Source organism: Hyperoodon ampullatus (genome assembly GCF_949752795.1).
Source record: "Hyperoodon ampullatus genome assembly, chromosome: 13".
NCBI classification, from domain to species: Eukaryota; Metazoa; Chordata; class Mammalia; order Artiodactyla; family Ziphiidae; genus Hyperoodon; species Hyperoodon ampullatus.
The window spans coordinates 6,820,975-6,845,624 of record NC_136926.1 but is presented as its reverse complement, the minus strand read 5'-3'; the positions used below and the strand labels follow the sequence as shown (position 1 = coordinate 6,845,624).

The 24,650-nt window shown below is 45.6% G+C and overlaps 1 protein-coding gene across 1 annotated transcript in view; it reads left to right on the top strand.

Annotated features, from left to right (window-relative positions):
* The window catches only part of DNAH10 (dynein axonemal heavy chain 10), a gene marked incomplete at its 5' end in the record, with an annotated part of 152,217 nt that overhangs the window by 5,034 nt on the left and 122,533 nt on the right, over positions 1–24,650 (top strand). Inside the window, 8 exons of the mRNA XM_079717271.1 lie at positions 2,736–2,844; positions 6,722–6,837; positions 10,613–10,829; positions 12,403–12,560; positions 13,284–13,514; positions 16,793–16,983; positions 18,107–18,305; positions 21,913–22,107. Of these exons, the coding sequence (XP_079573397.1) occupies positions 2,736–2,844; positions 6,722–6,837; positions 10,613–10,829; positions 12,403–12,560; positions 13,284–13,514; positions 16,793–16,983; positions 18,107–18,305; positions 21,913–22,107 (1,416 nt within the window). The remainder of the gene's footprint in view (positions 1–2,735; positions 2,845–6,721; positions 6,838–10,612; positions 10,830–12,402; positions 12,561–13,283; positions 13,515–16,792; positions 16,984–18,106; positions 18,306–21,912; positions 22,108–24,650) is intronic.

Sequence of the window (24,650 nt, the reverse complement as noted above, 5' to 3'; positions counted from 1 at the left end):
ACCACCCTCTCCACTATGACCTGTTGACGGAAATAATAAACAATCAATAATAAGAATAGAAAAGATTTTTTTTTTTTTTTTTTTTTGCGGTACGCGGGCCTCTCACTGTTGTGGCCTCTCCCGTTGCGGAGCACAGGCTCTGGACGCGCAGGCTCAGCGGCCATGGCTCACGGGCCCAGCGGCTCCGCGGCATGTGGGATCTTCCTGGACTGGGGCACAAACCTGTGTCCCCTGCATCAGCAGGCGGACTCTCAACCACTGCGCCACCAGGGAAGCCCAGAAGAACTTATTTTTAACCACAACATAATCCCCTCCCTAGTAAAGATTGGAGGAGGGGAGAGGGAGGACTACAAGTTTAGAAATACAGACTATCCATTTTTACTGAGACTTGTCTAGGTTGGATTTTGATAAGACAGACGGTGGTCATGAGGGCCACAGCCATGTTTACTGATGGCTTCCTGCTTTGGCACCAATACATCCGTGATCAGGAAAGACTTGGGAGAGAGGAGGCTGCTTGAGAAAAGGGTCAGGAAACTCTTCTCTGACACAGCAAATTAACGTTCCTTCCAAGTGTATTTTTTTCTTTTCTTTTCTCTTTTCTTTTTATCGTGGTAAAACACATGTAACATGAAATACCATTTTAACCATTTCTAAGTATACAGCTCGGTGGCATTGAGTATACTCATCAGTGTATTTTTGAGTCCAGGCTGTTGCTCTTGCTGTAATAATGCTGCTTCTCCCGGCCATAGACTGTTTCCTCTGCCAGCCAGCTTCCTCTGCCAGCCAGCGTGCCTGACACTCAGCCAACCTATAATCGAATCCTCCTGAGTCTGACCCAGTAGATGTTATTGTCCCAGTTTATGGATGAGAAAACCCATTGCAGAGAGGATTCCGACCCCACACGTTGATTTGATTCCGAAGTCGTGCTGACTTTGTCCAGTGCCTTTCGAAGGAAGAGCCAAACAATTCGGGAAAGCTCTCCCTTCTCTGCAGGCTTCGTCAGCAGCTCTCAGGGCTGTGACTGGCAGGCTGTGAGGCTTCCAGGTCCACGTCGATAACCGTAGACTTGCAAGGCATACATACGTTCATTTTATTTAGATTACTTTTCTTTCCATCCCCCGTCAGTTTCAGGTTTTATAGTGAAAAAGGAGTAGGATGCTAACATGTTAACTCTAAGTCTCATCCTGAGGATAAAACCCCCCTTTTAAGTAAGAGTCTCAGAGAAGTCACTCATCAGACCCTGTAGCTGGAACACACACACACACACGCACACATGCACACATGCACGTGTTAAATTTCCGACTGAGGACCCATCAAAACTACAGCACAACTCTCCTAATTATAATGTAAGTCAAGGCTTCAGTAGGATTCGTTTGTAAAAAATGTACATTCAGCTTTTTGATAACATGCCGATTGAATGAAATATGCTGTTGTCCGAGATGCAGGTCTGGTCTTGATGGTAGGAAACCTCATTTTCCAAGTATTTCATCTCACGTATTGAATCATCTTTTGCAGCTAAGAATTTGCAGCTGAGAACGTATTCCGTACCTCAGCCTTCCACCGGCCTAGAAGATGAAGAAATGGACCAAGAGAGGGTAGAGAACCCCCATGTCAAAGTACGCATGGCTCTTTCTCCTCTTGGGTGGGGTAATGGGAATTTCATGCCCTCAGATGAGTCTGGGTAACCGACACAGCTCATACAAGGAACGTATTGTATTGGAGTGGAGATGATAGAATCCTGTGTCTGGGGGTCCCCGAGATCACCCTCGGATTGAATGATTTGCCACAATGACTCACAGGACCCAGGAAGGCTTTTATACTCATGGTTATAGTTTATTTCAGTGAAAGGACGCAGATTAGTATCAACAGAGAACAAGGCACACAGGGCAGAGTCCAGGGGAAAATAGGCACAAGTTGTCCTTTCCAAGTGGGGCTTCAAGGACAGCCTTCCTTCTCGCAGGAGCCATGTGTGACAACACGTAGGACATGGTGCCAATCAAGGGGGCTCACCCAAGCCTTGTTGTCCAGGGTTTTTACTGGGGGTCAATCCTGTAGGTGTGAAGTGCCCACAGTTAGTCTGCAGTGCCCCCCGGCCGCCCCAGAGGACAAACGGATGCCGTGTGACCCAGGGCCCCAGGCAAACAAAAGCGGGCATTCAGCATAAATCATGTTGTTAGTATAAACTCTGCAGCATGACCCAAGGCCCCAGGTATACAGAGCTGCTCAGATCAGCCGGGATGTTCCAAAAGCTTAGAGGTTATCACCCAGGAGCTGGTTCCGGGCTAGTCTTGAGAACCGTTGGAACGTGCAGGGTTTGGACAACCCAGGCCTGCTGAGTTAACCATTTACTGCACAAATCCCAGGGAGGGAGCATAAAGTTAGGATGTAAACATTTGGCCTGAGCTGTGCTAAAGGAAATTAGGTTCAGCTGCTCTGTGAATATGCCTCCCCACAAAATACTCGAATTCAGAACAGGTTTCTTGCAATTTGTGGCTCAGAAAAGCTCCATCTGGACATTTCCCAGGTCACTTTATTCAAGTGTAGCTGCAGTGGCCAGTTGGTGAAAGAGTCAGGCTTAGAGTTCAGCATCTGGGTGAATTTCAGCTCATGTGTGTGGTCTGCTGGGAGATGAGTTCAGCAGTGCGTGGCGTGGAGAGCTCAGGTGTACGTGAATATTAGGTGATTTGGATGCACGGTTGTATCTCTGCATGACTTTTTTGTTCCCCATGTTTCAGAAAACTGTTAAGCAAATCGTGGAAAAGACATATCTCCATGTGCTTCGTACTCCTGTTCCTGAGGAATTTCTGAACCAGAATGTGGTATTTTTTCTCAGAAATACAAAAGGTATCTTTCCAGCATGAGCGTGTGTGAGTGTGGGTGTGCATGCATGTGCGTGTGTATATGTCTGAGACTCTTTAATTTTTACATGTCCTTGAGAAGGTAGCTTTTTTATCAGTACTGTCAATCCTCATTATTCACGGATTCCATATTTGCAAATTCACTGACACACTCAAAATTGTTGTAACTCCCAGTCAGTATTCGATGCTTTCATGGTCATTTAAGGACACATACAGAGTGGGGAAAATTTGAGTCACCCAACACTCATGGACCCAGCTGAGGTCGGGCAAGGCCGTGCACTGCCTTCTTATTTCATTGAATGCTATAAACAAGTGTCTTTATCGTGATCTGTTTAGTATCACAGTTTTCTAATTTTTGTGGGGTTTTTGGGTGATTTCGCTGTTTAAAATGTCCCCAAGGAAGGTGCTGAAGCGCTGGCTAGTGCTCAGAGAACAGGATGGCTGTGATGTGCCTGGCAGAAAAAACTCGTGTGTTACGTAAGCTTCGTTCAGACGTAAGTGATGGTGCTGTTGGCCATGAGTTCAATGTTAGTGAATCAACAGTAATGTTAAATAAGGTGTCTTTAAACGGAAACACACATAAAGAAGGTTATATACAGGCAGACCTCATTTTATTGCGTTTCACAGATACTGCATTTTTTTTTTTTACAAACTGAAGGTTGGTGGCAACCCTGTGTGGAGCAAGTCTATCAGGGCCATTTTTCCAACAGTATTTGCTCACTTCATGTCTCTGCGTCACATTTTGGTGATTCTCTCAATATTTCAAACTTTTTCATTATTTATTATATTCGTGATGGTGATCTGTGATCAGTGATCTTTGAAGTTACTCCTAGGATGCACTGAAGGCTCAGGCGATGGTTAGCATTTTTTAGCAATAAAGTTTTTTTTTCCTTTCATTTTTTGGCCGTGCCACACGGCATGTGGCATCGTAGTTCCCCGATCAGGGATCAAACCCGTGCCCCCTGCAGTGGAAGCGCGAAGTCCTCACCACTGGACCGCCAGGGAAGTCCCAGCAATAAAGTATTTTTAAATTAAGGTATATACATTGTTTTTTTTAGACATAATGCTATTGCACAGTTAATAGACTACAGCAGAGTGTAAACATACCTCTGCACTGGGAAACCAAAAAATCCGTGTGACTCGCTTTATTGCGATATTCGCTTTATTGTGATCTGGAATCAAAACCACAGTATCTCCGAGGTCTGCTTATATTGCTGGTTGATGAAAATGTTGTGACCAGAGGTTCACAGGAACCTAGACCCATATTTCCTGTAGGAACAGTGGCTCAGCATCCACTAATTCTGTGTTCGTGGTGACTTCATAGAACATAACTACTGCAAATAATGAGAATTGACTGTATTGATATCATCTTAGTTCTATTTATAACAATTAGAGGAAGATTCAAAATGACATCACCCTGAGTTATAAGATGAGTTTTGGTGGGCTTTCTCCACATTGCTGTGTGATTTTATTTTATTTCATTTTTTTTAATGTTTTGGCCGTGCCTCATGGCAGGTGGGATCCTAACTCCCCGACCAGGGATCGAATCTGCCCCCCTGTGCATTGCAAGCCCGGTCTTAACCACTGGACCGCCATGGAAGTCCCGGCTGTGTGATTTTAGACGGAGGTGCCACTCAGAAGCCAAGTTCATCCTTCAGGGTAGCTTCTTGGCTGGATGTTCCCGCTGTGCATTCCCACTGCACTGCCCGAGTGATTGGTCTCTGGTCTCTTCTGACCCCTTGCTCTTCCTCTTGCCATATAATACCATCCAGGCTGACTCTCCGCTCTCTCTGACAGCGCTTCCCCCGTTTCTTCTGCCGTTGCCTCTACCTCCCAACCTGTGCATAGCATACCCTAAATTCTAGAACAAACATTCTGTTGCTTTTCTTTTCCTTTTTTGAACTTTGATGGCCCTTTGGATCACGACCTCACCGCTAAGCTCTGAGCTTCTGTAATTTGTTCTTCCCAAGTGAGTGGGAATAAGAAGAAAGATGACAGATAGAGGCTCAGCATTAGACAGCTACTCTCATTACAGTTCTTGTCCGGGGAGGGGCCAATCTCAGCTCAGTGCTTCCCTTTTTAAAATTTATTTATTTATTTATTTTTGGCCGCACTGGGTCATCGTTGCTGAGCGTGGGCTTTCTTTAGTTGTGGTGAGCGGGGGCTACTCTTCGTTGCGGTGCATGGGCTTCTCATTGCTTTGGCTTCTCTTGTTGCGGAGCACGGGCTCTAGGCATACGGGGTTCGGTAGTTGTGGCACAGGGGCTTAGTTGCTCCGCGGCATGTGGGATCTTCCCGGACCAGGGATCGAATCCGTGTCTCCTGCATTGGCAGGCGGATTCTTAACCACTGCGCCACCAGGGAAGCCCAATGCTTCCCTTTTAACAGTAATCACAACCCAATACAGTAAGTCCCCTACATATGAATGAATTCTGTTCTGAGAGCGTGTTCGTAAGTCTGGTTGGTTCGTAAGTCCAACAAAGTTAGCCTAGGTACCCAACTAACACAATTGGCTGTATGGTACTGCACTGTAATAGGTTTATAATACTTTTCACGCAAATAATACATAAACAGACACAAAAAATAAAGAAAGCAGTTTTAATCTGTACCCTTGAAAAGTATAGTAGTACAGTTACAACAGCTGGCACACAGGGGCTGGCATCAAGTGAACAGGCGGGAAGAGTTACTGACTGGAGGAGGGAGGGGGGTGGGAGATGGTAGAGCTGAAGGGTCGTCAGCAACAGGAGACGGAGGGCGAGCTGCAATTGCACTCATGCCTGACGTTGATGGCACAGGTGCTGGTTCCTTGCTGGAACCAGATGCACGTTCGCACCTTTGAAAGTTCTCCACCTGAAGGTTCGTATGTAGGGGACTTACTGTAACAACAATAATCAGCTTTGGGCAGGGCGGGAACGGCATTTACCCCGACTTTATTACTGTTTACTCTTATCATATTTTTTTTACAGTTATCTTTCACTGATGTCAAGCTTTCTTTCTTTTTTCATACTTAGTTTTTACATAGTTTCCCTTTAAGTAAATTTATTTCAGTAAAGAAGCATCTGATAGAGAGAAACCTATTAGGTAAAGAAGAGTGCGTGTCTACACAGATGCAGGGAAGGGCATGTAGACTGAAGCTTGTGATATAATTGCAGTTGATATGTTTGCTGTGTTTCCCAGTTAAATTGAGAGAAGGGTCCAAGGGACCTTTAAAATGTCTACCGAGCTGATGGGTGCTGACTGATTTTTTGATCAGGGGGGTGGTGGGGAGATGGGGAGGGAGTGAGTGCACATCAAAGAAAACCTGGCCGAGAGGTAGACTGTTCCCAAACTTGTCTTTTAAAACCCCGTGACTTGGGAGTTCCCTGGTGGCCCAGTGGTTAGGACTCGGTGCTCTCAATGCCGGGGCCCGGGTTTGATCCCTGGTCAGGGAACTAAGATCCTGCAAGCTGTGCGGTGTGGCCAAAAAATAAAGAAAAAAACAACAAAAAACCCCCCAAAAAGCCCATGACTTGAAAGGTACTTTGGTGGTGAGCTGGGGAGGCATGGCTGGGAGTGGGGAGACAGAACAAAGCAAGGAGCCCAAGAAACGTTTCTAGAAAATCCAAAGTGTTTCTATCCTTGTTCAGCTGTAGATGCCCCAACTAGATCAGCTCATGTGCGTGGCTCTTGAGTGCTGCTTGTGTGAACCTCTGAACCACAGCACGACCCTCAGCATGTATTTGTTTCTCAATGAGCGCATATCCTGACCTGTGCCTGGAACATTCCTTTGTAGTTACTTGCGAAGGAGGAGCTGGTTCCCGTACACTTGGAAATGTTAGCTGTGTCCGATTCCCTCCTCATTTAATTCCCCTGTTCCTGTTTAGAGACCATCTCTGAGGCGACAGACATGAAGGAAGCTGTGGAAATTATGCCCAAAACGCTGGAGTATGGAATTATAAATTCACATGTGCTTGGTCTCCTGAAGGATATTATATGTCAGGTAAGTACGGACGGAAAAAAGAATCTCAGCACTGTTTAAGAGTAAGGCCATCTAGGGCCTCCCTGGTGGCGCAGTGGTTGAGAGTCCGCCTGCCGATGCAGGGGACGCGGGTTCGTGCCCCGGTCCGGGAAGATCCCACATGCCGCAGAGTGGCTGGGCCCGTGAGCCAGGGCTGCTGAGCCTGCGCGTCCAGAGCCTGTGCTCCACAACGGGAGAGGCCACAAGAGTGAGAGGCCCACATACCGCAAAAAAAAAAAAAAAAAAAAAAAGAGTAAGTCCATCTAATTCATTGATTCCACAAAGAGGTGGCCAGCAGCTCTTAGATTCCAGGTGCTGTCCTGGGCCCTGAGGACAGTGGAGCAGTGAGCAGGACAGATGACAGCCCTGTGCTATGGGAGGTTATACTGGGGGAAGGACACCAAACACCAACACATAAACTGGAAAATATCAGATAGTGACAGGTGGCATTAGGAAAATAAACCCTAGTAATGTGATAGAAATGACCTGTTCATGCGTGTGTGCTTGTGCGTGCGTGTGTGTGTGTGTGTTTGTGTGTGTGTGTGTGTGTGTGTGTGCAGGGGGTGGTGGTAAGGGGCAACCTTGCTGGGGAGGTGACATCGGAGCTTTCTTTATAGACAACCAGTAAAATAGCCCATAAGCAGCCTTATTCACTAATGGTAAGCTATTAGGGATATGTAATAGGGTGGGACTGAGGTGGTCAGGAAAGACCCCTCTGAGGAAGTGGCATTGAATTGAGGGGGGAATGAGGTGAAGGCATCAAACGTGAGGATCTGCAGGAAGAGCATCCTGGGCAGAGAAAACAGCACATGCAAAGGTCCTGAGGCAGGAGCAGACTTAGCTTGCTCCAGACACAGAAGGAGGACCAGTGCAGCTGGAGAGTAGTGAGGGAAGTTTGGAAAGGAAGGTAGGTTTGAAGCACGGGAATAAAATGATCTGGTTTGCATTTTTCTTCTGGCCGTTGTGTGAACAACATATGCAGGGGCAAGAGCGTATGGGACCAGGAGACCTAATAGCAGGCTATGGAAACATCCAAGTGGTGGATGATGGTTGTTTAGGCTCCAGAGTTCAACCCGGGGAGGGAGCGGGAAGCAGACAGCATCAAGAATATGTTGGGCATGGAGCCAACAGGACTTGCTGATGACTTGGATATGGAGGTTTAGGGAAAGAGCATCCAGAATGATTCCTAGGGTTTGTGTTTGAACAAGCAGGGAGATTTGGAAGTCATTACTGAGATGGGGGAGTGGGGTGGAGGGATCTGGAGAAAAACCCCAGAACTCTATTTTGCACATGTTAAGCTTGAGATGCCTCCTAGACATCCAAGTTGAGGTGTGCAGCAGGATGTATAAGTCTGGAGCTCAGGGGAGAACTCAAGCGGTTCTTCCAGAAATATTTATTGAGCATTTACTGTATTCTATAGCAGTAATCAACATAGTCAAGGTCTGTGCCTCACAGACCTTACATCCTAGTCAGGAAGATTTACGTTAAACAAGATCAATGAGAAAATATACAGTGTGTTAGATAGTGACAGGAGTTCAGGAGAAAGATGAAGCTGGGAAGGGGGTTAGGAAATGTTGGCAGGTGGTAAAAGTAAGGCTTTTGAAATTTTGGATAGGGTGGCCAGGAAGACCTCAATGTTGCCTTTTGCTGGGACTATTGCAGTTGCCTCCTGATAGATTTCCCAGCTTCTACTTTTGCCCCTACACTATATTCTGCACATGCCAACCAGAGAGATCCTTTACAAAACGGGAGCACTGACAGGGTGTCAAGCCAAGGGACTGGATGAAACAACCAAGGGAGAGAATATAGAAGGAGGAGAATGAGATGAGGGGGAAACTAGGGGGCAGGATGATAGGGGGCCAATTTATTATTTTTGAAAATTGGGCAAAAAAGGGAAGGCTCTAACCATTTATTCTGCCTTCTCTATATGAACTGGATAATCAAATAGTAGATAAGAGAAGTGTCTCTTTATAAAAGCATTTCAGCTATTAAAAAAAAGTTTAGAATGAGACTATTTCAGTAGTGCAGCTCTCAGTGTGTTGAAGGATCTAGGTATTGAACATCAATGGATGCTAAAATCAAAAAAAAGAAAAAAAGGAAGAGAGAGGACTTCCTTGGCGGTCCAGTGGTTAGGACTCTGCACTTCCACTGCAGGGGAACCAGGTTCGATCCCTGGTTGGGGAACTAAGATCCTGCATGCCTCATTGGGTGGCCAAAAAACCCCCCAAAACCAAAAAACCAACCTCCCCAAAAGAGAGAAAAACCAAACATTATTTGTCTCCTGATAGAAGAAACACCAGTAGTCTTGGCAAAGGGATTCTGTGCCAGTCTCTGGACCCAGCTGCCAATTTGCAGGAAAAGACAAGAGGAGCTTGTTGAGTTCCACCATGAGTGTGCAGTCAGCAAAATCCAGGCTGGGAGACTCAAAACCTTCTGAGTTCTTCAATAAATTGGAAGTACATGTAGATTAAAAGAGTCTTAAAAGACGTATCAAATTTTAAGAAAAACGGGCAAAACTAAAAATCAAAATCCAGCCCAATCAACCAACCCACCAAACAAACAAACAAGCCAACCAACCTGTGGGCATTTGTACATCACTTTCTATGTGAGGGTAAGTTATGTAATTGTATTCAAGTGATTTCATAAATTCATGCTTCTGTCAACTCAATTTCCCAAAGACCGCGTGCTCAGTATCTTCTTTATTTTAACCTTCACACAAGCTTGGAGCTTAGCTGATGGGTTAACACACAGTTCTCGCTTCCCTGTGCCATCGTTTCTAACTCAGCTGCCCTGTGGGTGGCAGCAGCTAAAGAAATACAGTATTATCTTCTGGGTAGTCACCTCAGGCTTGGTTCAAACTCTTTACCCTTGGGCCATTCTCAGTCAAATATAATTTCTCTTTCTTTAGATCTGTGCTCTGGGCTGGAGTAGTTCACTTTGTCACTGTATTGTTACTTTCTATTATAGCGTATTCAAATCCAGAGGCAACTTAAGTGCATGAATTATTGAACATGATGTGTGATTTGCTTCTTTTTTTAAAAATTTTTATTAGAGTATAGTTGATTTACAATGTTGCATTAGTCTGCTGTACAGCAAAGTGACTCGGTTATACATATACATGTATCCACTCCTTTAGATTCTTTTCTTATATAGGTCATTACAGAGTATTGAGAAGAGTTCCCTGTGCTATACAGTAGGTCCTTATTATCTTTTTTTTTTTTTTTTTTTTTTTTTTTTTTTTGCGGTACACGGGCCTCTCACCGCTGTGGCCTCTCCCATTGCGGAGCACAGGCTCCGGACGCGCAGGCTCAGCGGCCATGGCTCACGGGCCCAGCCGCTCCACGGCATGTGGGATCTTCCCGGACCGGGGCATGAACCCGTGTCCCCTGCATCGGCAGGTGGACTCCCAACCACTGCGCCACCAGGGAAGCCCTATTATCTATTTTATATAGAGTAGTGTGTATATGTCAATCCCAATCTCCCGATTTATCCCTCCTCCCTCTGCTTTCTCCCCTGGTAATCATAAGTTTGTTTTCTACATTGGTGACTCTATTTCTGTTTGGTAAATAAGTTCATTTGTACTCAGCCATAAAAAAGAACGAAATAATGCCATTTGCAGCAACATGGATGGACCGAGGAATTGTCATACTGAGTGAAGTAAGTCAGACAGAGAAAGACAAATACCATATGATATCACTTATATGTGGAATCTAAAAAAATGGTACAAATGATTTGATTCTTAAACTTGGCTTTTCAGGTTTTCTTGCCAGCCTTGTCCTTCAGTCAGCACAAGGATGCAAGCCTGGGATTCACATCTGGAGAAGTCTTGGACTCCTTTGAGTACAACATAGACCTACCTAGCATGCCCGGGGAAGCAGTAGAATATCACAGCACTCAATTAATACGGGATGAATTTTTAATGAACATCCAGAAATTTGCAAGTAATATTCAAAGAACAATGCAGCAACTTGAAGGTAAGGCTTTATTTTTCTCCTCCTTAGTTAAGCAGGATGCATTACTTTAAGAAGAATTTAAGAGTTCAGGAGGTTTTTTTTATTGTTTTAATTTATGATCGTTCTTGTTCACCTGCTCGTGATATGAAAGACACCAAGCTGGACATTGTAAGAAACACAAAGAGGAATGAAGAATGATGAATCCTTGTCCTCAAGGATCTTATAATCTGGTGCCCAAAGCACTATGGCAGAATAAGGAGCTTGAGAGAGATATTAGGGTCTTTAGGGCTTGGAAGAGTGAGACCATATTGGAGAAGTGGTGGGGGAATCAGAGAGGACTTCCTGAAGGAAGCAGCATTTGACCTCATCTGAAAGGATGAGCAAGGCATTGGTAGGTGGAGTTAGGGAGCAAGGGCATTTCGGGCAGGGAGAGTGATGGGCCTTTGGCGGTTCTTTTTCCGTTCATTTTGCTAAGTACTCTATGAGATTCAGTTTGCTAAGCATTCTGTATTTTCAGTCTGAAGACCTAGCCTTTCAGTATGAAAAATTCTCTTGATAATTTCCTCCACGATCTGTCTCTGTTTTCTTTCGTTAATATTCCTGTTGGATATGTGCTGTTGATTGTGTCTCCTATCTTTTCACTTGCATTTTCCATCTCTCTGTCTGTGTATTCTACTTTCCTGAAGAGTTCCTCAACTTTTACCTTCACAAATTTTGATTCGACTTTTCACATCAGCTATCATCTTTTTAATTTTTAAGACCTCTTATTCTGTGATTGTACCTTTTCCATAGCGTTCTGTTCTTGTTTGCTGGATGCTATGTTGTCTCAAATCTCTGAGACTAATAGTTGGGATGAAAACATTTTTTTTTGTCCTTTACATTCTTTCAATTTCCTCTGAAGTCATTGTTTCTGATTTGTTCTTGGACTGTGTTTCAAGCTGGAGGCTTTCTCGAATATCTGTTGAGCTCTGGTTGTTTGTTCAATTTTTAATTTAATTTAATTTTATTTTATTTGGCTGCATTGGGTCTTAGTTGCAACCTGCGGGATCTCCATCGCGGCACATGGGATCTTTCGTTGTGGCGTGTGGGCTCTCTAGTTGTAGTACGCAGGCTCCAGAGCATGCGGGCTTAGTAGTTGTGGCATGTGGGCTCTCTAGTTGTGGCGCATGGGCTGTATAGGGCGCAGGTCAGTAGTTGCGGCGCGTGGGCTTAGTTGCCCCATGGCATGTGTGATCTTAGTTCCCCGACCAGGGAGCAAAACTGCATCGGAAGGTGGATTCTTACCCACTGGACCACCAGAGAAGTCCCTGTTTGTTCAATTTTTAAATTGACGTCACTTAGGTTGTAAACTCAGGACCGTCTTAAATAGCTAAATCATTTTGATCGAGCTTAACACTGGAGCAATGATCTAATTATCTAAAGTGTTTTAGTTACATTCTAATGAGAGAGAATGAGATATAGAAATATTAGGACAGGGAAGTACCAGGCCATATACTGATGTCTGGAGAGAAGAGCCAGCTGATTAACTTGAACATCATTGTCTGTAATCATTTTCCCCAAACTAGTGGCTGACTGACCATTTTTATTCTACTAGGTGAGATCAAGTTAGAAATGCCAAGCATCAGTGTAGAGGGAGAGGTGTCTGACCTGGCAGCTGACCCAGAAACCGTGGAAATTTTGGAGCAGTGCGTGATAAACTGGTTGAATCAGATATCAGTAGCTCTTGAGGGCCAGATAAAAAAGACGCCTCAGGTAATGTGTGCGAAGCTTTTGAAGATCCCTGATCCAGTTCATGCTTGCCCTCCCGAGAACGAGCCAGGGGTCTGCGGATCTGAGCGATCTAGCCTCTTTTCTTACTGTTTTGAGACCTCCTTAAAAATATCAAAGTAAACATACCCAAGATGTCATTCTTGGGCTTTCTGAGGTTAGTGTGCTAATAGGTGACTCTCTGTTATTGATAAAGATAATACTGTGTATGGGTCAGGATGTTTGGACTAAAAATTAAAAAAACAAACCAACCAGGAAACCCAACTCAGCTGGCTGAAATAAGAAAGAGGATTTGTTGGCTCACATAACTGAAAAGTATAGAGGCAGTTCTGGATTCAGGTATGGTTTGATCAAGACTCTGGCACTCTAGCTGTGTTGCTCAGTTAATTTCTTGGTTCCAAACTCCTCTCTGAGGGGGCTTCCTCCTCAGGCTGGTTTCTTCATTGTGGCAACTGGTAATAGTTTCTGACCCCACATCCACATACCACCTTGTCCAGAGAAAGACGGAGGGTCTACCATTCCCAACTGGAGTCCTGAGATTCACTCTGACTGGATCATCCTAGGTCAAGTGCCCACCCCCGAAGTCCTTGTATGGATTAGCCCCTAACTAGAGCGTTTGGGAAGAGAGGCATGGATGCTGGAGGGACAACCGCAGTGTGGACTGCCCACTAATGAGGATGCTGTGTGTGTGCTCCTGTCATCTCTCAGGGTAATGGTCCTCTGGCCGAAATTGAATTCTGGCGAGAAAGAAGTACCACCCTAAGTGCACTCCATGAACAAACAAAGCTTCCAGTAGTCAGAAAAGTCTTGGATGTGATCAAGGAATCCGATTCTATGCTTGTGGCCAGCCTGCAGCCCGTCTTAACTGAATTGTTCAAGTTGCACATGGAGGCCTCCGACAACGTGCGGTTTCTTTCCACCGTGGAACGTCACTTCAAAGTAGGCCGGGGGCACTGCGCCTTGGAAAGTCGGCTCTGTAAACTAGATTTCACACAGCTTTAACTTCCTTTTGTTTGGTCAGCATTTATAAAACTGTAGTAATATATGTATAATGTGATATTTATTATTCAGCCACTTGTAAGAGTTCAGTAGCATTAAATACATATACCCATTGCTGGGTACCGCTCGTCACTATCTATGTGCGGAACTTTTTCACCATCCCCAGCCTAAAGTCAGCATCCCTTTAAACAACTCCGACTTCCACCAGCCCTTGGTAACCTCTTTTCTAATTTCTGTCTCTCTGAATTTGCCTCTTCTAGGTATTTCATAGAAATGGAATCATACCGTCTTTGCCCTTCTGTGTCTGGTTTACTTCACTCAACATAATGTTTTCAGGATTCCTCCATGCCGTAGTTATATGTCAGAATCTCATTGCTTTTTAGGGCTCCATAACATTCCACTGTATGTATACACCACATTTTGTTTGTCCATTCTTCTGTTGATGGACATTTGGGTTATTTCCACCTTTTGGCTATTGTGAATAATGCTGCCGTGAATATGGGTATACAGATATTTGTTTGAGTCTGTGCTTTCAATTCTTTTGGGCATATACCCAAGAGTAGAATTGCTGGGACATCTGGTAATTCTATGTTTAACTGTCTGATAATTCTGTGTTTAACCGTCTATGAAGATTCTATGTTTAACTCTTTTCCTCAGTGACTGCACCATTTTACATTCCCACCAGCAGTGCACAAGTGTAATTTCCTTTTTCAGGATTCCCCTCCCCTCTGATTTATCATGCACAGTACCTTATTCCAAGGCCAGGAGTCGTTACTCTTGTCCCAATAATGAGACCAGTAAAAGTCCTGTTTGTGTTGCTGAGGGGTTAATATGTGTGTGGTGAAGCGCTGTAGAGGTACAGGCCCAGGTCCTGAGTATCCCACATCTGCATACGTGACCTCTCTGAGCCTGTTTCTTTCTCTGGAAAACTGGGATCACGAGAGAACCTACCTCAAATGGTTGCTGGAAGGTTCAAATGAACTTATGACTGCAAAGCACTTAGCACGTCAAGAGTAGTATCAGGGAAGCAACTGTCCAGCAACTGTATGAGTAGTCCACGGATAAGGATCTATGTGGTCCTGTATAAGTGGTACAACAAGTGATCAAATCCGAGGGCTTGAGGTCCAAGTGGAACCTGCCATGGAGTTGATGTTAGTGGCAACATCATTTCCTTCTCTGAGATTTATTTATCGTCTCTGCAAAATGAGTGGCTTGCAAAGATCAGTGAGAGTCACGCTTACGTCACTCAGGCATCACTTCTGTCATTTTTGCCACCCTTTGTGCATCTGAAACTACTTTTCTGTAAGTTGACTTTTTAAAAATATGTATTTTATTTATTTACTTATTTTGGCTGTGCCAGGTCTTAGTTGTGGCATGAGAACTCTTAGTTGTGGCATGCATGCGGGATCTAGTTTCCCGACCAGGGATCGAACCTGGGCCCCCTGCATTTGGAGCATGGACTCTCACCCACTGGGCCACCAGGGAAGTGCCTCTTTAAGTTGACTTTAAATTTGTACGTGTATGTGTGTAATTTAGCCTCAAACAATCATACCTGTGCAGTCATGGGTTTGATATACCAGTAGTTTCTAATACGCAGTAAAATAAGTATATATATATATATATATTTATTTATTTAAAAAATTTTTTCTTATGTCATTTGACTTTTGATATGGTTTGTGGTGTTTTAAAAATTAAAAAAAATTAATTAATAATTATATTTTTGGCTGCATTGGGTCTTCTCTAGTTGCAGTGAGCAGGGGCTACTCTTTGCTGCAGTGCACAGGCCTCTCATTACGGTGGCTTCTCTTGTTGTGGAGCATGGGCTCTAGGCATGCGGGCTTCAGTAGTTGTGGCATGCAGGCTCAGTAGTTGTGGCTCACAGGCTCTAGAGCACAAGCTTAGTAGTTGTGGCGCACAGGCCCAGTTGCTCCGAGGCACGTGGGATCTTCCCAGACCAGGGATTGAACCCGTGTCCCCTGCATTGGCAGGCGGATTCCTAACCACTGCGCCACCAGGGAAGTCCCTATATTTTAAAAAAGTTTTCAGTGCTCTCAAAATCATCTCCCTTCCTGCTGGGGGACACATACCCTAGAAAACATTGGCACCTCTAGGTCACCTCTAGAATGCCAGCTTTGATTCATTCAGTGGCTCTCTTGCCACTAAATATAGTATAATTATATATGTATATAATATGTATATACACACCATACTTCATATACACGTCTGAAAATTGCTTTATTAACTTTAATTGTAAATCTTATCTTTCCATGTCAGCACCTACAGACCTATGTCAAACTTCTTTTGTTTGTTAAACATTTTCTCCCATAATGAGGACTTTTTTTAAATTAAGAAGAATGTCCTACACTGTTGGTGGGAATGTAAGTTGGTGCAGCCACTGTGGAAAACAGTATGGAGGTTCCTCAGAAAACTAAAAATAGAGCTACCATATGATCCAGCAGTCCCATTCCTGGGCATATATCCAGACAAAATTATAATTCAAAAAGATACATGCACCCCTGTGTTCATAGCAGCACTATTCACAACAGCCAAGACATGGAAACAACCAAAGTGTCCATCGACAGATGAATGGCTAAAGAAGATGTGGTACATATACACAATGGAGTCCTACTCAGCCATAAAAGGGAATGAAATAATGCCGTTTGCAGCAACATGGATGCAACTAGAGATTATCATACTAAGTGAAGTAAATCAGAAAGAGAAAGTACAAATGCCACATGATATCACTTATATGTGGAATCTAAAATATGACACAAACGAACCTATCTATGAAACAGAAACAAAATCAGGGACATAGAGAACAGACTGGTGGTTGCCAAGGGGGAGAGGGTAAGAGTGGGAGTTTGGGATTAGCAGGTGCAAACTGTGTATATACAGAACGGATAAACAACAAGGTCCTACTGTAGAGCACAGGGAATGATATTCAATATCCTGTGATAAACCAGAATGGAAAAGAATATGCAAAAGGATGCAAAAAAATTTTTTTTAATTTGAGAGACCTTAAACAGAAGCCCATTTTTCCTGAAAGTACTAAAACCCAGAAATACACTTACATTTAATTAAAACACCTTTTAAATAAAAAAAAAAGAAAGAAAAAAGAAGAGGGAAATTTCCTGCACACTTCTTGCTTTCTTACACCGTTGGCCCCAAGGCGAAGGTGGCTTGCTTTTTCTCTCTTTTACATGTGCCTCTCTGGTTAGAACATAACGCATGGATCTAGCTTTAACATTGTCTTGGAAACAATCCCCTCCATGATGAATGCCCTGAGGATGGTGTGGATCATCTCCCGACACTACAATAAAGACGAGAGGATGATTTCGCTCATGGAGCGCGTTGCCTGGGAAATCGCGGAGAGAGTCTGCAAAGTGGTGAATCTTCGGACTTTGTTCAGGTAAGAAGTAAAGGCACTGTGTTCTTCTTAAGATCTTAAACAACTTTATCGAAACATAATTCACACACCATACAAGCCACCTGTTTAAAAAGTACAATTTAATGCTTTTAGTGTATTCACAGAGATGTGCATCCATAGCCATCAATGATTTTAGAATATTTTCTTCGTCCCAGAAAGAAATCTTGTCCCCTTTAGCTTCCTTCCCACCCTCCCCAACCCCCCAGCCCTGGGCAACCACTGATGTACTCTCTGTCTCTGTGGATTCGCCTCTTCTGAACATTCACGCACATGGAATCATACAACATGTGGTCTTCTGTGACTGGCTCCTCTGCCACAGCATCAGGTTTTCTAGGTTCATCCATGGTGCAGTTTGCATCGGTGTTTCATTCCTTTTTATGGCCAAATAATACTCCATGGTGTGGATTACTCAGTACCGTCTTCCTTGGTTATCCTTGGAGAGACCAAGGCAGATCGTCCAAGGGAACCTCACTCCTGGACCCCAGACCCCCTCAGGTGGAACAGCCTCTGAGGATCAAATGTGGAAGGAGACACAGATCATTTTTTTACTTTCTTTTTTTTTTCTGGCCGGGCTCCTCGACATGCAGGATCTTAGTTCCTCAACCAGCGAACGAACCCGTGCCCCCTACAGTGGAAGCATGGAGTCCTAACCACTGGACCGCCAGGGAATTCCCTTTTTTTTTTTTTTTTTTAACTTTCTTAAAAAACAATCTATATAAGTGAAATAGGTACCAAAATCTCAGCATCATCATTTTACTCCGCTGTTGCTTCCGGCTTAGGACCCAAGGCCACCTGCTCCCCTTCCAGCTCAAACAGAAAGCTTACCAGGCTGTGCACATTGCAGGTGGGGGCAGCTGCATCAAAGGTCAGCCTGGGCCGCGGCTTGGGATCCTGCCCGCCCACCAATCACATCCCTGCCAGTTTCATCAGAACAGCAGCTCACCCGGGGAGGTTTCTGCAGTGAGACCATGACATCAGAGGGGCTCCGCTCCTTGTTTAGAATTGTCCCCTTAGAAGCCTGCTTCCCCCGGGGAGTGGGGAGCGTGGCTCAGATCCCTTATGGCTCAGACCCTCCTGCCCATCACAGCATCTCTTTGCTTCCCAGAGAAAACCGAGCGAGTGCGCAACACAAAACCTTGGAGGCCAGGAACACCCTCAACATGTGGAAAAAGGCCTATTTCGACGTCCGGGCCAAGATCGAGGCTTCAGGGAGAGAAGCTCGGTGGGAGTTTGATCGGAAACGGCTGTTCGAGAGAACAGATTACGTGGCCACCATCTGCCAGGATCTCTACGACGTCCTGCAGGTGGGGTGGGGGGGCTTGGGGGCGTTCTCTTCAATGCATGCAAAGGTGGTTAGAGCTGGGATTTGCCCGATGGAAGGCAGTTTGGCTTTTGACAGTGGGCCTCTCCATGTCAGGTGGGAGGCAGAGGGGGCCTGGCCGGGAGAAAAGCCTGCAGAGCAGACAGAATGTACCGGAATGTCCCAGAGCACACCTGACCTTTGCAGCTCTTCCTTGAGTTTTGTGACAGCCCTCTTTCTCCCCCTGCTTTTGGTTTCCTTTCCTTTTCTTTTTTTTTTTTTTTTTTCCTTATTAGTTTCTGCTTTATAACAAAGTGAATCAGTCATACATATACATCTGTTCCCACATCCCCTCCCTCATGCATCTCCCTCCCTCCCACCCTCCCCATCCCACCCCTCCAGGCGGTCACAAAGCACCGAGCTGATCTCCCTGTGCTCTGCGGCTGCTTCCCACTATCTATCTACCTTACGTTTGGTAGTGTATATATGTCCATGCCTCTCTTTCCCTTTGTCACAGCTTACCCTTCCCCTTCCCCATATCCTCAATCCTTTCCTTTTCTTTTCTTTTCTTTTTTGGCTGCACTGCGAGGCTTGTGGGATCTTAGTTCCCTGACAAGGGATTGAACCATGGGCCCACGGCAGTGAAAGTGCCGAGTCCTAACCCCTGAACTGCCAGGGAATTCCCTTGGTTTTCTTTATCTTTTAATTAAAAAAAAAAAAAGGAAATATAGTTGATGTACAACGTTGTATAAGTTACAGGTGTACAGTATAGTGATTCACAGTTTTTAAAGGTTATACTCCATTTATAATTATGAAATATTGGCTATATTCCCCATGTTGCACAATATATCCTTGTAGCTTTTTTTTTTTTTTTTTTCCGGTACGTGGGCCTCTCACTGTTGTGGCCTCTTGTGTTGCGGAGCACAGGCTCCGGACGCGCAGGCTTAGCGGCCTTGGCTCACGGGCCCAGCCGCTCCGCGACATGTGGGATCCTCCCGGACTGGGGCACGAACCCGTGTCCCCTGCATCGGCAGGCGGACTCTCAACCACTGCGCCACCAGGGAAGCCCCTTGTAGCTTATTTTAAACCTAAAATATTGCCCCTCCCCACCTCTAGTAACAGCTAGTTTGTTCTCTGTGAGTCTGTTTCTTTTTTGTTATATAGTCACTAGTTTGTTGTATCTTTTAGGTTCCACATGTAAATGATTATCATGTAGTATTTGTCTTTCTCTCTCTGATTTCATTTAGCAGACTACCCTCCAAGTCCATCCATGTGGCTGCAAATGGCAAAATTTCATTCTTTTTTAGGGCTGAGTAGTATTCCATTGTATATATATGTACCACATCTTCTTTATCCATTCCTCTGTCGATGGACATGTAGTTTGCTTCCATGTCTTGGTTTTCTTTTGACTCTGGCCACGCCTTCTCAGTGTCTTTTGCAAAACCTTCCCCCTCTGTCTTTCCATTAAACGTTGGAATTCCTCAAAGGCGCTCTGAGACCTTCTCTCCCCTGAAGCCACATCATCCCTGCCATTGCCACAATGACTACCCGTCTATCTGCCAGTGCTTCCTGTTTATCTGATCCTACTCTCTTTTGAATGAATGTACGCAAGGCTTAGTGGCTGATGGGCTGAATTAGCCAGCCCTTGTCTCATGAAGGTCCATCCATTCATTTATTCTCTGAATATTTATCAAGCACTCACAACGTGCCAGGCACTTGTCCTTGCTGCTAGAGAAATGATGATGAGCAAAGACGAGGGCTGGCTGTGTGACCGCAGTGCTCAGTGCAAACAGAAATGTTGACGCTGTATTCAATAAGCAGGAAAAAAATGCTGTTAAAAGTCTTAAAATATAAAACCTTTCCCTTCTGACATGTCTCGCCTTGGCATGGCCTTGTTTGTTGGTTTGTTAGGACTGTAGCAAAGTAAAGAAAAGAAAGTAAAAGAAAACTAAACATTTAAATTATTTGCATGAATTTTACGGTTCTTCTTTATATTGTGCAGTGTCAGCTTAACGTGCAAAGAGAAGGGCGTTTGTCTGGTGTGTGGAATCACTGAAATGACACAGTTTGTATTTTGCAGCTCTTTCTTTTTTTAAAATAAATTTATTTATTTATTTCTGTTTGGCTGCGTTGTGTCTTCGTAGTGGTGTGCGTGCTTCTCACTGCGGTGGCTTCTCTTGTTGCGGAGCACGGGCTCTAGGTGCACTGGCTTCAGTAGTTGTGGCTCGTGGGCTCTAGAGCGCAGGCTCAGTAGTTGTGGCGCACGGGCTTAGTTGCTCCGCGGCATGTGGGATCTTCCCGGACCAGGGCTCGAACCCGTGGCCCCTGAGTTGGCAGGCAGATTCTTAACCACTGCGCCACCAGGGAAGTCCCATTTCGCAGCTCTTAAGTGCAGATGTAAACACTTCACATGACCGACTTGGCTGGTTTCATTTCACTTCTTGATGTGTGCAGTCCCACCCCCGTTCTCTGCTTCAGCTCACTGATGGGGAAGGAGGGCTGAGAGGAGAAGGAGTTGTGGGTTTTCCTGTCTCATCCCTTCTGTGTCGTCATGTTCAGCGTGAATAGTTGGCCGATGCGGTGAAGTACAGGGGTGAGAAGCAATATGGGAGGTCGGGTTCCTTGGTCGGGTGTTTCTTAGCCTTTTTTGTCTGCGTTGGAAGCAAGCTCTGTTTTGAAAGGAGAAGGTGGCCTCTCTGAGCTGTTGGTGTCCTTCACTCACCGCAGCAGCCACACGCCGACCGGCACCGGCCCTGAGTCTCCCTGACCTCTCGCGCATCGTGGCTCCACCAGAATTCTCTGCTCATGGGACCTCACACGCTGCATGTCAGTAGGGTGTTGTGAACAGCACACACGCAGATTTCGCTTATCGCCTCTGCTCACACATGTGCCCGATTGTCCCCCGAGACTTCATTTACAAAACACAAGTTCAGAGACAAAATGACTGAGAATTTCAAGATGGTAACAGAAGAGCCTTAAACCCAGCACGGGACCCTCTGGAGCCTGGGGCCCTGTGTGCCGGCCCGGGTCCCACACCTATGAAGCCAGTCCCATCTGTACATAGTCTATGGCTCATGGAGCTTACAGTCCAGTAGAAGAGAAACCTGGTAGACAATAATCACATAGATGCATAGCTACAGCTGAGGTGAGTGCTAGGAAAGAAGACTAGAGGGGGCTGTGGAAGTGTGCACAGGGGCCTGGCCTGTTCTAAAGGGTCGGACTTGATGAAGGCATATTTCATAATGAGTAGTAGGTACCTGGCGTTTCACACTGCAGGTGCAAAGGCCCTGAGACAGAAAGGAACGTGGGACTGAAAGAGGCCCGGGGTGGCTGCGAGGCGGCGGGGGCGAGCAGTATGGGAGGACGTGGAAGCAGTAGGTAGGGGCCTGAGTGTGCAGACTTTGTAAGCTGTGTCAGGGCATCTGGAACTGGTCCTTTGTGCAGTGGGCATAGTACCAAAGGGATTAGGCTTTGGTACTCCAAAGGGAGGAGGCTACCTGTGTGACCAGACTCTTGCCCTCAGGTAAACCTAGATATGCAACCCGCTGGTCGTTAGAGCAAGCGTGAGAAAACCAAGTGGTGACCTCCTCATGTTTTGTTTGATCGGACAGGTCATGGAGGAATTCTACAACATATTTGGTTCAGAGCTAAAAGCAGTGACTGGGGATCCCAAGCGCATTGACGATGTGCTGTGCAGGGTGGACAGCCTGGTCGCCCCCATGGAAAGCCTGACCTTTGACCCCTTCAGCATCAAGTGCTCCCAGTACTGGAAATACGTGATGGATGACTTCAAGATCGAAGTCCTGGCAAGTAACACACCCTTCGATTCGATTTTGGAAGTGGATACCATGTTTTCTCCATGTTAAATCTGTTGGGTTATTTAGTTATGTTTAAGGTTTTTGGTTTTTTTTTTTTAAAAGTCATAAAAAGGGATACCTGCTTTTTGGTGAAAAATGGAAACAATGCAGAAGAGCATAAGGTAAAAACGAACATTTCTCAGTGTCCTCTGTCCCCACCCCTACTCCCCAGGTGGAATAAGTTTGAAGCGAGCTAGACACCCTAGAATGGCTACCAAGGTGGGTTGGGTGTATAACTGGAGAGGATGTAGGGCGACCGGGGAGAAGAATGGGACTTAATTTTGTAAGCAGTAGGGAGCCATTGAAGGTTGTTCACCAAGGCAGTGATGTCGTCAGACTTATACCGAAGAGGGTTTTTCTGGCTGCAGCGTAGGTGGATCTGAGCTAGGGAAGGAGAGGAGGTGGGGAGGTGGTATAAGAGCCTGTGGCCCTAGGTGTGGGTGAGTCAGGGCCGCTCAGAGAGAGTATGACCTCACTGCACATGGCATGGACAGGCTGGCCCACCACGCTCACCTTTTCAGCCTCATGTGCGGAGCACCATCAGTAGCATCCCCATTTTATGTTTCAAGTAAGTGTTTTGATAACCCCGGAGCATCTTTCATATTGTAACTGAAAGTGGGATCCCCTGCTCACTGCTCGAAAGCCAATAAAGAGGCAAGGCTGGTGGAAAGGAAAGTTTGCTTGATTTTGACTGCCGGCAACCAGGGGTGGAGGCGGACTCCTGTCCAAAGGCCGACTCCCCCCGACTGAGGTCAGTGGGCAAGAGCTTTTACAGACGGAGGAGGGGCCTACGTGCAGAAACAGCACAGTCAGCCTGGGCAGGCAGCTTTTTAATTTTTTTAAATTTATTTTTATTTTTAAATTTATTTTTATTTTATTTTATTTTATTTTATTTTATTTTATTTTATTTTTGAGTCTTTGTTGGTGCGCGGGGGCTTTCTCTCATTGCGGCGAGCAGGGGCTACTCTTTGCTGCGGTGCGCAGGCTTCTTATTGCGGTGGCTTCTCTTGTTGCCAAGCACGGGCTCTAAGCACGGGGGCTTCAGTAGTTGTGGCTCGCGGGCTCAGTAGTTGTGGCTCATGGGCTCTAGAGCTCAGGCTCTGTCTTTGTGGCGTGTGGGTTTAGTTGCTCCCTGGTATGTGGGATTTTCCAGGACCAGGGCTCGAACCCGTCTCCCCTGCATTGGCAGGCAGATTCCTAACCACTGCACCATCAGGGAAGCCCTAACACGGTTTTAAATAACTTTTGGTTACATTAATGGTCAGCATTTACTCATTATGTCTATGCAGATATTTTCACTGCTGAGCCAAGAAGCCCATCATAACTATGCAACCTTTCTTTTCTTTTCTTTTTTTTTTTGCGGTACATGGGCCTTTCACTATTGTGGCCTCTCCCGTCGCGGAGCACAGGCTCCGGATGCGCATGCTCAGCGGCCATGGCTCATGGGCCCAGCCGCTCCGCGGCATGTGGGATCTTCCCGGACCAGGGCACGAACCCGTGTCCCCTGCATCGGCAGGCGGACTCCCAACCACTGTGCCACCAGGGAAGCCCCTTCTTTTCTTTCTTAATGTTTATTTATTTATTTTTATTTTTTAAATTTTTATTTATTTATTTTATTTTTGGCTGTGTTGGGTCTTCGTTGCTGCGCGTGGACTTTCTCTAGTTGCGGTGAGCAGGGGCTACTCTTCGTTGCAGTGCGCAGGCTTCTCACTACAGTGGCTTCTCTTGTTGCGGAGCACAGGCTCAGTAGTTGTGGCGCATAGGTTCTAGAACGCAGACTCAGTAGTTGTGGCGCATGGGCTTAGTTGCTCTGCGACATGTGGGATCTTCCCGGACCAGGGATCAAACCCATGTCCCCTGCATTGGCAGGTGGATTGTTAACCACTGCGCCACTAGGGAAGTCCCACCATACAACCTTTCTTGTCCAACCCTTCATTTTTCCTGGAGTTAATCATTGCTTTTATTTGCATTTGCTCGGTTAGTTACATATACACTGTTAATTTTTCCAACTGCCCTAACATCTTTTTCACATACCTATCAATAGTGGGTTCCATCTGCTGAGACATATCAGTGCTATTATTTTTCCAGAGACCTTTCTTCCAGAGCTTGCTGTCTTTCTGCTCCAGTCTAGATTGTTTGCTCCTCAGACCTGTTTTTTTTTTTTTTTTTTTTTTTTTTTTTGCGGTACGCGGGCCTCTCACTGTTGTGGCCTCTCCCGTTGTGGAGCACAGGCTCCGGATGCGCAGGCTCAGTGACCATGGCTCACGGGCCCAGCCGCTCCGCGGCATGTGGGATCTTCCCAGACCAGGGCACGAACCCGTGTCCCCTGCATCGGCAGGCGGACTCTCAACCACTGCGCCACCAGGGAAGCCCTCTCAGACCTGTTTTGAAGCACTTGCCCTAGGACTTCCTGTCTTCTCTCATCTGTGTTGGATCCTCCTTTCTAGAGTTCACAGCTTCCCCTTTCCTTGTTTGCTCCTTTGTTTTGCTGG